At 46.9% G+C, this 13,967-nt stretch overlaps 1 protein-coding gene across 2 annotated transcripts in view; it reads left to right on the top strand.

Annotated features, from left to right (window-relative positions):
* Nucleotides 1-13,967, top strand: part of MFHAS1 (multifunctional ROCO family signaling regulator 1) — a 97,998-nt gene that overhangs the window by 73,818 nt on the left and 10,213 nt on the right. For both annotated transcript variants that reach the window (XM_008174596.4, XM_065597443.1), the window contains 2 exons: nt 3,129-3,413; nt 13,190-13,651. In XM_008174596.4, the coding sequence (XP_008172818.2) occupies nt 3,129-3,259 (131 nt within the window). In that variant the 3' untranslated portion in view covers nt 3,260-3,413; nt 13,190-13,651. The remainder of the gene's footprint in view (nt 1-3,128; nt 3,414-13,189; nt 13,652-13,967) is intronic.

Here is a 13,967-nt window from a genome sequence, read left to right as displayed (position 1 = left end):
AAGAGTTCTCTCCTAATGGAGCTGGGGAAACCTCCAGAGATTTGACTCTTTATTCTATTTCTGATTTAGCCTTCCTGTCTCTCCCCCCCCCCTCCCCCATTCCCAGCCTCTTGTTCTTAACCGGACATTAAGAGAACCTGCTGTGGGCTCTTCTTGTTCTATCTCTTCTCACTTGAATGATCATCAGTGTCTGTGGTATTGTTTAATGGGCTGGTTACAAATGGTGAAACCCAGCTCACTGTCCCAGAGGCTGCTCCCAGAGATGGAAGTAGAGGGGTTAAACCCGGGGTTCCCAAAAACTTCCATACCACAGACCACATCTCCTGGCCAACTGCCCTCCCATTCACCATGGCATGGGCTGCTGCTGCTAGCAATTGGGTCAGGTTCCACAGGTGTCGGCAGCTGTTGCTTACATGGAAAAGTAAAATGAGGGACATTATTGAATGTATTTTTAGCTGTTTTTAACATGATTTAGCAGCTGAAATCGATTTTATACAGTCGATTGCGTATGTCCACACTAAGCGCATTAAGTCGGTGGAGTGCGTCCTCACTACCGTGGCTAGCATTGACTTACGGAGCGGTGCACTGTGGGTAGCTATCCCCCAGTTCCCGCAGTCTCCGCCGCCCATTGGAAATCTGGGTTAAGCTGCCAGTGCCTGATGGGGCAAAAACATTGTTGCGGGTGGTTTTGGGTACATGTTGTCAGTCACCCTTCCCTCCGTGAAAGCAACGGCAGACAATTGTTTCACGCCAGACACCCGGGCGATTAGAAGAGCACAGCAAGGCGCACTGCGCATCTGAGAGGCTTTGAAAACCAGTTTCATGACTGGCCAGGCTTCAGTGTGACAGTTGTGTGTGTTTCTCCTTGATGCAAACCCGCCCCTTTGTTGATTTTAATTCCCTGTAAGCCAATCACCTTCCCTCCTTCAAAATGAAGTAACTATTGTTTTGAAACCATGCATTCTTTCTTTATTAATTAAAAAACAAAAGAGATAACGGACAAGGTAGCCCGGGTGGGGTAGAGGAGGAGGCCACATTGCTTATTGTAACCACACTAAAAGTCAAACTGTTTGAATGACAGCCTTATGTTGCTTGGGCCATCCTCTGCAGTGGAGTGGCTGGGTGCTCGGAGCCTCCCCCCTGTGTTCTTGGGTGTCTGGGTGAAGAGGCTATGGAACATGGGGAGGAGGGTAGGCGGTTATACAGTGGATGCAGCGGGGGGTCTGTGCTCTTGTTGGCTTTCCTACAGCTCCAACAGACGCTTCATCATGTCCGTTTGCTCCCCCATTAGCCTCAGCATCACGTCCTGCCTCCGCTCTTCGTGCTCACTTAATTCTTTCCTGGCCTCTGCCACTGAATGCCTCCATGCATTAAGCTGTGCCCTATCAGTGCAGGAGGACTGCATAAGCTTGGAAATCCATGTCATTGCGAGTGTGTTTTTTTCGCCTTCTAATCTGCGATAACCTCAGGGACGGAGATGATAGGGGGAGCATAGAAACATTCTACGCTCTACGATTCTGGGGGGACTGCATGGTCACCTGTGCTGCTGAGTTTGCCACGCTGACCAAACAGGAAATGAAATTCAAAAGTTTTCCTGTGTACCTGGCTAGTGCATCGGAGTTAAAAGTGCTGTCCAGAGCAGTCACAATGGAGCACTCTGGGATAGCTCCTGGAGGCCAATACCGTCAATTTGCGTCTGCACTACCCCAAATTTGACCCAGCAAAGTCGATTTTTAGTGCCACTCCCCTCGCCGGGGAGGAGTACAGAAGTCGATTTTAAGAGCCCTTTAGGTCAACGGAACAGGATTGGTTGTGAGGACGCATTCATTTTTAAATTGACCTAACGTGGCTAAATTTGACCTAACCCTGTAGTGTAGACCAGGCCTGAGAATAAAGGGACATTGCTACGACAGCTCTTTATTCCAGGATCAAACACTCAGGGCTTGGTCCATTTGTTTCTTCACTTGTGTCCTCTTCCCATGACTGTAGCTGACGCAGGGCCCTCCCTTGACTCCTCTGATTCTGGGTGTCAGTAATTGGCTAATCAGGAGTAACTTTTTCTCAAACAAATGAATGTGCCTGACTCATGGCATAGTTGCTGAAGTGAGCCCTGGCATATGGGTCAGCTGTAGAAATGCACCGCCACTGCCACTCGGCAGGCAGCTGCAGAATGCTCTTGTATTCGCTCTGCTTAATTCCATAAGGGCCAATGCCGAAGATGGGCACGCTGTGCAAAAGGTCAAAATAAGAGGCCAACATTCTGCCGTGGACGGCACCCCTGGAACTCCCATTGGCTGCGTGGAGGGTTGTGCAGGAGCTTCTGAGGGCAGGGTTTGACACAAAGCATTTTGCTCTAAATGGGAGCATAGGACACGTACTCCAGCCAGCAAACAAAGAGCCAGCCGCCTGGTGCAGCATGATCTCTGAGCTAGAGCAGCAGCAGACCCTGGGAAAGTTGCATCCCAGAATCTAAATTTTTAATGATGCTCAAATTTGGTCACTTCTGATTAATGCAAAGGAATAGAGTCTCCACTGGGTAGTCATAGAATCCCTCCAGATTTGTACTGACTTATTCCATGGTAGGGTAATCTCTCGGGGGGGGGGGGTGCCGATCACTGTACTGCATAGACACAAATAATAGGGGGATGTCTATAGCTGTCTCCACTGATCTGCCAGCTGCCTTACTGACACCTACAATTCATATTGTGTATGCAGAGCTTTGTTGGAAGGTGAATTTCAGATCCCATCTGCCCTTGAATCCTAATTAGGAACACCTACTCTGCAGGCCTTGCCTCATTAGACTCTAGAGACCCACTTCAATTTGCAATGTCTAGCTAAAGCTCTTTTGAGTCAGTCTGTGGTGATCAGGTTAGGGGAGCCGAGAGTAATGGCAGATATTGTCTTTGTCTGGAGCAACATTCTTCCAGCTATAATCACCACCATGGTTATGCAGATGAGAATTTTGTTGGGCTGAAAAATAAAATTCCTTATAGAACATTTTATGACATTGGTCTTAGATGTCTCCCTTATGGGTCTTTGTGAAATGAGCTGTCTTGTGAATATGGCTGTGATGCTCAATGTGTGTTTTTTTTTTTCTCTCTCTCTCTCTCTCTCTCTCTCTCTCTCAGGAGAATTGCTGAGTCAGCCTAGACCAGAGGGAGTGATGGAGATAATCTGCCCCAGGAATGGCAGCGAGCGAGTCAATGTCGCCTTGGTTTACCCCCCCACCCCGACACTCATCAGCCCTTGTTCCAAGTGAGCTCTGAGAGACGCACGGACCCCAATTTCAGTACACGCCAAAAACCCTACATAAGACAAGCCCTCGCTAAGCATTTTTGAAAACTAGCCGCCACAGAGCCCAGGGACTGTTCTAATTATTAGTGGGATGTGGACATCCCCTTCTCAGAATAAAGGTACAGTAAAGCAAAATCCTCCTCCGTTTGTTTTGCTGAATGAAGGAAATGTTTGACTAACTGGTGATTCTTCTTTGAGTGCTGGTCCGTGTGCATATTCCATGTGTGGGTACACAGGCACACCATGCTCCCACGCCCAGAGAATTTAACAAACAGTGTCTGTTGGCGCAGTAGATCTCCTTGTGTTCAAAGTTGAGGGTATCAGAGGCAGTGTGCGTAGACGCCACCTCAGTTCCTTCTAACCACCACGTGGCCTGAGTCTGAATCCAGCGTTTTCTCCTTCTTCAGCTTTTCAGAAAACCTGTAAATAAAATGGTAGGTGAATAATTACTCTTTTTAGCTTAGTACAGTTATAGTTCTAGTGTAGTTTGTGTCCCTAGACCAAGGACTTCTTCCCCATGGTCTGGGACTATGCCCAGAGTCCCAGGCTTCAAAAACTGCATCTCCCGCCCTAGGTCCTTTTCCATCAGTGACGAATAGCAATGCTGCCTCTACTGTTTGGGTGACATGCATATTTTGTCTCTTGTTTCCACTGAGAAATCACAAAGCCCGTCAGCTTTGCCTTAGGAATGCTTGATGAAGAAGGCCATGAGGCCCCTCTCCGATCCAGCTAGGGAGACATATGTGTACTTCAGCCTCAACAAATGAGCAGCGCCCTTATGAGCACATGCTTAGGAGTGGAGCCCTCCAGGACTTCCCATGAAAGTAAGGGGCACTCATGGGCACGAGGACAGACTCAGTGACTGTCCATAAGAGATGTGCTCCTTCCCCGAGCCCATTGAGGTCAGGCAAACCCTTACATGTCCTAAAGAACCAGTTCTGACAGACCAAAACAAAAACCCACAACAATTAAAAAAAACAAAAAAACAAACCACACACAACCCTGGCTTGAGGGTAAAGCATGTAGGAAGAAGAAGAATGCACTGGTGATTCTGGAATTGAAGCATAAAGACAGCCGTCTGCTGGTTCTGTCCACAACGGTCCAGACTCTTTGGTACTGACTTACCTGCCCAAAGAACTCATCACGCTCAGGAATGCACCCATACCGTCGGTGCCGACCATCCGAACCTCCCGTGCATATATTCATATTCAGGCCTACAAGGCACCAGAGGATACTTTTCTCCCCTATCCACAGTCTCCCCTCTTCTCTGGCCCAGCCCTCCTGAGGGACATTACTACACCAGAAGACGATAGTATGTTGTTGTCCCAGGAACCATCTCACTTACAATCTCAGGCAGCAGTGACAGCTGCTGCCAGCTCCGCCATTCCAACAGGAGCAGTTTTCAGATTCAGATGAATTTGAGGAGCTGGCTGCTTCTTCATCCCCCCCAGAGAGAGCCAAGCCCAAACAGGCAATCCAGGACTTACAGTTGCTACCTTTATAGTCATGACTTTCTTAGGGACTGACGGTTTCCCATGCCACGGGGTCCCCCTCAAACACAGTTGGCCCCTCTTTCAGGCCTTATTGGGGACAGTAGGATCCTGATAGCAGATGCCTGGGACTCACCCAGGAGACTTTTCACTCTTCTCCTTCTCACCCACAACCAGATTCATTGGTATATGAGGAGGAGGAGGATGTCGAACCAGAACCACAGGTACAGACAGTCCCGATGGGAATCTCCTCCTCTTCCCCATCCCCGCTGGACAATCATCAGCAATACCATGACTTGTGCAAAGAGTGGCTAATTGTCTCTAGATACCTCTGGAGGAAACCCAAGGCCCACACCAACTGGTTGGACATTCTGCAGCCTCAGGGCCCAAGTAAGGTGGTCCTCCCAGTTAAAGAGGCTGTATTGGCACTAGTAAGATTGGCACACCCCATCATCCTGTACTCCCACACCTCTGAGGGCCAACTGGCACTTTTTGGTCCCACCAAAGGGAGCCAAATTTTTATTTTCCCACCCTGCTCCAGACTCTCTGCTGGTACAGGTTGCTACCGAGAGGACTAGGTCACTATACCTAAGGACCATCCCGTCAGACAAAGGCTTCAGGAGACTGGACCTCCTGGGGAGAAAGGTCTTCTTTGTGGGCTTGCAATTCCGCATCACCAAAGTACAACTTCAGCAGCTTCTCTAGGCTGGTGGCCTTTCAGGACAAACTTTCCCCTGACAGAGCCCAATTCCTCTCCTTACTAGAGGAGGGCAAGTTGGTGGCAAAAATGGCTGTTCAGGCTGCAGTTGATGCAGTGGATAGAGCATCAACAAGCTTGGCCACTGGTATTGTTGTGAGGAGGGATTCCTGGTTGCAATCCTCGGAATTTCCCAGGGAAGTGCAGAATACTGTCCAAGGTCTTCCCTTTGACAAGTTGAACTTCTTCAATGAGAAAATTGATGATTCTCTTTATTCGTTAAAGGACTTGATGTCTGACCTTTGCTCCTTGGGGATCTGCTCACCAGTCCCGAGAAGGAAGCACTAGAGGCAGACCTATAAATCAAGACCTCCTCCTCCTCATGCTTTCTACTACCAGCATCCTGCTGAGCCTCCACGCAAGCAACAGAAGACTGAGGCTCTGCTTTTAAGTCCTCTCTACCACCTCAACCACAGCCCATTCCCAGCCCGCTGCTAGGAGCCACTTTTGGCATCTTAGTTGAGACCCATGTGCCATCTCTGATGCCACCTATCCTTTTTTCCATCACCTTTGGGGGCCATCTTACTCTTTTCGCCTGGAACTGGGAGCTAATCACGACAGTTGGGTCTTGGAGATTATCCATCAGGGATACTCCATAGAGTTCCTCCCCTTCCCTCTGCACAAGCCCCCTTCCCGGTCCCTCTTTGGGGACCAGTCTCACTAGATGACCCTTCAGCAGGAAGTGGAATCCCTATTATACCGATGGGCAATAGAACACGTCCTGCCTCAGTATCAAAGAAGAGGGTTCTAGTGTCCATATTTCCTAGTCCCCAAAAACACTGAGGATGGAGACCCAATCTGGATCTTTAGCACCTCAACATCTTCATTTGAAAGTCAAAATTCAGGATGGTTACGTTGGCATCAATAGTCTCCTCTCAAAGAGGTAATATGGGTTGCAGCTCTCAACATGGATGCATATTTTCATATAGACATTCACCCTTCCCACAGGAGGCTCATACAGTTCATGGTGGGTCAGGAGCATTTCTAGTTCCGAGTCCTCCCCTTTGGACTAGTGGTAGCACCCAAAGTGTTTACAAAAGTTTTTTCTGTGGTGGCAGCTCTGATGAGATGTCAGGGCCATACAGTTTTTCTGTATCTGGATGACTGGCTCCTGTTAGGACCCTCTCGATGGGAGATCACGTCAGCTATTCAATTCCTCATTCAGCTTCTCACAGCACTGGGGGTTTGCGTGAACAGAGAAAAATCCATTTTATCCCTCATGAAGCTGACAAAATGTGTTGGGGCAACAATGGAGTCTTTTTGCAAGAGACTTCCTCCCCGCAGAAAGGTTTCAAATGATGTGCAACCTGTTTTATTTGATTTCCTGCAGACTAAAGGCTACAGTGAGAATGTGCATATCACTGCTGGGCCATGTGGCAGCATGTTCTAATGTGACACACTTTGCCAGACATCTGTGTTGCCTACAGGCCTGGCTCAGCTTAGTCTACTCACCCAACAAGGACCACATCAACTCCAAGGTTCCCACCAGGATCATGGCCTCCTTCGTTTGATGGTCAAAACCTAAAAAGGTACCCTTCTCTACTCCCACTCCCTGTGTCACCATCCATGAAAGTGGTGGTGTAGCCATCGCTTCGGCCAGGAGGGTCAACAAACTGGGAGCCCTCATGGCGGATCTTCCCTTTATGGTATTTCAGAAGGACAAGGTTTCACCCTGAATTTCTTCCCAGGCTAGTCTCTGAATTTTACCTTAACCAGCGTATTCACTTACCCATCTCTTTTCCCAAACCCCACACTTCTCCCAAAGAGAAGAGACTTCATTCCCTTGACGTCCAGCATTCGCTGGCTTTTTACCTGCAAAGAACCAAAACCCATCAGAAAGTCACCAAGACACACTATCAGGATACCTGCGAGATCCCAAGGTCAAGCTATTGTGATGGGATTCCCGGGGTGCAGCCTGGGACTTGTGGGACCACTGTGCCCCCTGAACTCTCTCCAGCCTGAGCTGTCTCTCACAATGCCTTGCTAATGACCAGCAGCAAACCCCTCCAGGAGCTGTTATCACTCAGTACAACAGCATGTGGAGCCCCACACCCAGCTAGATTGCATGAATGCTCCCAGAGCCACTCATGAATCACAGAGGGAAAGGCACCAGCTAAATCCTTCCCAGCACTGTACCCCAGGAATGTACCGTCTTGCGCTGCTCAAGACGAGCAATGCAAATTTATTAATTGGTTCACCACTTCATCAATGGAAAGTGGATATACACCAGCCTCTGTCAAACCTGAGCAGATTTGCCACACACTTCATACAACCTCACTGGTAAAGATAAACAGTTAAAACAAATTTATTGAGTACAAAAGATAGATTTTAAGTGATTATAAGTGATAGGCAAAAAGTCAGAGTTAGTTACCAAAAGAAATGAAATATAAGCACTCAGTCTAAACTCTCAACCCTATTAGACGGGAAAACATCTAGATTAAGCAGTTTTTCTCACCCCACTGGATACTGCAGTCCTTAATATACAGGTTTGTTCCTGGGCCAATATCCTCTGTTGGAGTCTTGTCTTCTCAGTGTCTTAGTTGCTTGCAGCATAGGTGGGGGCAGGAGAAGAGGCCAAACATATGGCCCCTCTGTCTGTTTTATACCCTCAGTCCATGTGCTTGGAAAACAGAAGTCCAGGCATGTCTGGGGGCATTGCTGAGTCTCCAAGCAAGGTTGAGCGATTCCCCTGGTGTGGCCTTATGCAGGTGAGTCATTGAATTGTAGCTCCGTTGCTGGACAATGGTTGTTGATGGTTGTTTGACACCCACCCAGGCGCTGGTTATTTTCCATGCTGTTGTCTCTGGGGAGCTAATATCTGGCTGATTCCCCAACTTACAGCATGTTTTAGTGACCACCATACAACACAATTCTCATAACTTCACATGCATTAATGATACACATATGGATAGAGAAATGACTTTCAGCAGATCATAGCCTTTCCCCTGATACCTTACAAGGCATGCTTTATATGTAAGATAGCGATTATATAAAAATGAGGACTATGGGGGTTAAAGCACACTCCCCCAAGGTGTGGAATGTCACAGCTATATCGTCTCAAAGGATTTCTAAGTGGGTTTCTGGCTGCATTATCAAGTGCTACATGCTAGCTCACATTCCGCCTCCCGGAGGCATAGTAGCACACTCCCCGAGAGCACATGATAGCATCCCAGCAGGAAGTCTCAACACAGGACATATGCAGAGCAGCGACTTGGAGCTCCAGACACACATTTGCTATACATTGTGCACTAGTCTGGGCCTCTGCTGCAAATGCAGCAGTGGGATCTGCAGTAGTGCACACATCTTTGTTGCTGGCTTCCTTGCCTTCACCTCCAGCCTGAGCACTGCTTGCCAATCACCCATGCGTGGACTACATGTAGGGACCAGCTCTTGAAGAAATGGAGGTTGCTGACTGTAATGGGAAGTTGTTAGGACTGAGATCCCCACTTTGAACTTTAGGGTACAAATGTAGGGGCCTGCATGAAAACTCCTAAGCTTAACTACCAGCTTAGCTTTGGTTCGGCTGCCACCATTTCAATGGATTCCCTCCCTGGGAAGCCTTGAAAAACCTTCACCAAATCCCTGGTGAAAACAAATCCAAAACCCCTTGGATCTTAAAACAAGGAGAAATTAACCATTCCCCTCCTTCCTCCCACCAACTTCTGGTGAATTAGTTCCAACCCCCCTGGGATCTACAACAGGGAGAAATTAACCATCCCCCCTCCTTCCTCCCACCAACTCCTGGTGAGTCAAGATCCAAAACCCCTTTTGGATCTAAAACAAGGAAAAATCAATCAGGTTCTTAAAAAGAAGGTTTTTAATTAAAGAAAAAAGGTAAAAATTATCTCTGTAAAATCAGTATGGAAATTAACCTTACAGGGTAATCAAACTTAAAGAGTTCAGAGGACTCCCCTCTAGTCTCAGGTTCAAAGTACAGCAAACAAAGATAAACACTTTAGTAAAAGGTACATTTACAAGTTGAGAAAAACAAAGGAAAACTAACACGCCTTGCCTGGCTATTTACTTACAAGTTTGAAATAGGAGAGGCTTTTTTAGAAAGATGTGGAGAACCTGGATTGATGTCTGGTCCCTCTCATTCCCGGAGAACGAACACACTCCCAAACAAAGAACACAAACAAAAGCCTTCCCCCCCCCCCCCCCAAGATTTGAAAGTATCTTGTCCCCTTATTGGTCCTTTAGGTCAGATGCCAGCCAGGTTACCTGAGCTTCTTAACCCTTTACAGGGAAAAGGATTTTGGAGTCTCTGGCCAGGAGGGATTTATAGTACTGTACACAGGACAGCTATTACCCTTCCCTTTATAGTTATGACACGCCCCCCAAATCACAGATAGTGGGATGTGGGTGGGGCCTTGGGTTGTCCCCGGTGGTAAGGTTTTGTTTCGGCTTGCCCCTTCTGATATTCGCTTCAACTGCTACTAGTTTTTTTCTTTTCTGCCACCTCCACCCATTGGGCTCCAATCTCCCCCGCCTCAGTTACAGTTTTGGGCTTCCTATCTAGGATGTACCTTTCTATTTCCTCAGGAACACCCTCTAAAAACTGCTTCATTTTTACTAGGGAAAGCAGATCTTCCAGAGATTTAACATTTGCTCCTGATACCCAGGCATCACAATTTTTGTCAATGTGGTAGGCATGACGGGTAAATGACACATCCGGTTTCCACTTTAGGGCTCTGAACCGCCGATGGGCATGCTCGGGTGTTAGCCCCATTCTGAGTCTGGCCTTGTTTTTAAAAAGTTCATAACTGTTCATGTGTTCCTTAGGCATTTTAGCCGCCACCTCTGCTAAGGGTCCACTGAGCTGCGGCCTCAGCTCTACCATGTACTGGTCTGCAGTGATGCTGTATCCAAGGCAGGCCCTTTCAAAATTTTCTAAGAAGGCCTCAGTATCATCGCCTGCCTTGTAGATGGGGAATTTTCTGGGATGGGAAGTGGTACCTGGAGGGGGGTTGTTAGCATTGGCTGGTGCATCCTGCTTAGCCTTTGCTACTTCCAGTTCATGCTTTCTTTCTTTTTTTCTCTCCTCCATCTTTTTTTTTTTCAGCTTCATTTTTCTCTTGTGGGCCTCCTTTTTGGCTTTTTCTTCTCTTTCTCTCTGCTTTGTCTCGAGTTTTGTTAATTGAAGCAGTCTTTGATGTTTTCTTTCATTTTCTTCTGCTTCTAGTTTGGCCAGTTCTATTTTGTTAGCTACTTCTTTGGTAGTCATTTTTCTGTTTTTTTGTGCTGGGTAACCCCCTTTGCAGTTGACAAACTGGGAAGCTCTCAGCTCTGGCTGCTGCAGAGTTAACAGTAACTTTCTAACTAGCTACTCCCGAGGATGTAAAAAGAAAAAAAAAACAATTCAGCTTGTACATACCTTTTACCAGTCATTTGCTAATTGAACCCTTCTCTTAACAAAGGACCTGTAAAAAAAAAAACTTAACACCTTTGCCTTCAGGCAAGGAGAGATAAGATATGCATCTATCTACTTCCAGCTCCGCTTTCCAAGCAGCTAGAAGGAAAAAAAAATCTCACTGGCTTTTGGGTTTAAAATGATCCCACCGCTAACACCATGTCAGGACTGAGATCCCCACTTTGAACTTTAGGGTACAAATGTAGGGGCCTGCATGAAAACTCCTAAGCTTAACTACCAGCTTAGCTTTGGTTCGGCTGCCACCATTTCAATGGATTCCCTCCCTGGGAAGCCTTGAAAAACCTTCACCAAATCCCTGGTGAAAACAAATCCAAAACCCCTTGGATCTTAAAACAAGGAGAAATTAACCATTCCCCTCCTTCCTCCCACCAACTTCTGGTGAATCAGTTCCAACCCCCCTGGGATCTACAACAGGGAGAAATTAACCATCCCCCCTCCTTCCTCCCACCAACTCCTGGTGAATCAAGATCCAAAACCCCTTTTGGATCTAAAACAAGGAAAAATCAATCAGGTTCTTAAAAGAAGGTTTTTAATTAAAGAAAAAAGGTAAAAATTATCTCTGTAAAATCAGTATGGAAATTAACCTTACAGGGTAATCAAACTTAAAGAGTTCAGAGGACTCCCCTCTAGTCTCAGGTTCAAAGTACAGCAAACAAAGATAAACACTTTAGTAAAAGGTACATTTACAAGTTGAGAAAAACAAAGGAAAACTAACACGCCTTGCCTGGCTATTTACTTACAAGTTTGAAATAGGAGAGGCTTTTTTAGAAAGATGTGGAGAACCTGGATTGATGTCTGGTCCCTCTCATTCCCGGAGAACGAACACACTCCCAAACAAAGAACACAAACAAAAGCCTTCCCCCCCCCCCCCCAAGATTTGAAAGTATCTTGTCCCCTTATTGGTCCTTTAGGTCAGATGCCAGCCAGGTTACCTGAGCTTCTTAACCCTTTACAGGGAAAAGGATTTTGGAGTCTCTGGCCAGGAGGGATTTATAGTACTGTACACAGGACAGCTATTACCCTTCCCTTTATAGTTATGACAGAAGTTCTTTGAGATGTGTGGTCCTTCTGTGTATTCCACGGCCCGCCCTCCGTCCCCTCTGGTTAAATTCGCAGAAAGAGGAACTGAGGGGGCATCGACCCACACTTCCTCTTGTACTCTTGCTTGGGAGCATAAGGAGATCTACTGTGCGTGTGCAGGCCAGCTGACACGCCTTGTTAAAATATGTGGACTTGGGCGCATGGCGCACATGCCTGCCCATGTGTGGAATACAGATAGGGACCACACATCTCAAAGAACTCCCAGTTACAGGAAGTATCCTTTATTTTTGTTCTTCTGGCTACACATCACTTGATCATAGAATCATAGAATATCAGGGTTGGAAGGGACCTCAGGAGGTCATCTAGTCCAACCCCCTGCTCAAAGCAGATAGAAAGGTCCAGGTTTTAAAATGGTGTCTTCGCTTCTCTGGATGCAAGCTTCTGCTATGGAAGAGGTTCCCAAACCTTTTGCTGAGACCCTCTTCAGAGATTCATGTCCCATGTGTTCCCCCTTGTGGGGAGGGGTGCGCTCTATAATGGGAGCAGACAAAGATGTGCAAAGAATGTCAGCTGGATACGTGGCCAGCTGTTCTCATCTTGGGCACCAGCCTTGGTGTTCTTTCCTGCTTTTAGATCCTCACTGGTTTCGTTCACTATCTGACACTAGTTCTGAGCACAGTTTGCCCTGGCCTCCCTGCAGTGGGCCAACTGCGATTAACCAGCTTGGGAGAGGGGGGAAGCTGTGTTGAGTTGTGTGTGTTCAAACACAGCTCTGTGTGTAGACCTTGCATCTCCTGAAGCTCCTGAACCACAGCTGCACACCTCTCCTTTTGTTTGTTTGACACTGGGTTAGATCTCAGAAGCAAATACATTTCTACCCACAAACTAAACAGTTTGAGATGGAACACAAATGCCGTAAGGCTTGTCTGCCCTAGGTAGCACCTAATACTAGTGCCCCCATCCCGTAATAGTTGTGATGGTGACTCATTTGCCAGCAAACCCATGACAAAAGAAACCTTGTCTATTCTGAAAAAGGGCCATTTTATTTAGACTGAGTACTCACCATATTTGGCATCTGGAAGAAAACAGAATGTGTATTAATCTGTTCATCATGAACACTATAAGCCATGAAAGACTGCTGCTACATGACGGTTTCTTTGTCCTTCTCTCCTTCAGATGAATGGTAATGCTAGTGCTAAAGGTTTTATATCGGGCGGCATGTGAAACTGCGGTGTGGCTGAAGGATCTGTAGTGCTACTGTCTCTCTTGGGTTTGGAGTCCTGCCTTTACAACGAGACCAGACTTTGGAACTCTGAACTATTTGAAGTGGGAACACAGCTGAGTGTGTCTCTCCTGGGATACCCTTGAGAACTTAAGTGTACAGTGCAATCTGAAGGTCACTGATGACCAGATGTGACGTGAAACAATAGTCTTGCAGCAATCAGATGGCAGCATTACTGGCTGGAGATGAAACACTGGGATTGAAATTCTATGGACCCTTTGATTACCTGCTGTGCACCCATTTAGACCTGTTGATGAATGTAAAAATGTTCTCAGTGCTGTTTCATTCAGATGTAACTGAAGAAAAGTCAGTTGAGACTTGCTGTTGTGGAGTTTCATGGAGTTGTTTCCTTACAGGTGAGTGTTTGGGGTTGCATCAGTCAGATTTTTCAGTGGGGTTTGGCAGCGTGCAGGTAGCAATCATATCTCTTTAAAAGCAGACCGGTAGAGCAGGCCAGTGCGGTCTGGCTCTTCTTCACCATAGCAATCTATGGCACAAATGTTCCTCCGATAATTTGGTGGAGGGGTGGACTGGGGCAGCTTGTTAATGGAGATAGTTTCACATGGTATGAATTCCAGTATCAAAATTAATGTCCCAGACAGTTAACTGCAGATACATTTTTTAACTATGAGGTTGTAAATGTACGTGAACCTAATTCGCTCGCTGGTGGAT

This window comes from Chrysemys picta, chromosome 5 (assembly GCF_011386835.1).
Source record: "Chrysemys picta bellii isolate R12L10 chromosome 5, ASM1138683v2, whole genome shotgun sequence".
In the NCBI taxonomy this organism is placed as follows: Eukaryota; Metazoa; Chordata; order Testudines; family Emydidae; genus Chrysemys; species Chrysemys picta.
This window is presented reverse-complemented; position numbering and strand designations above follow the sequence as displayed.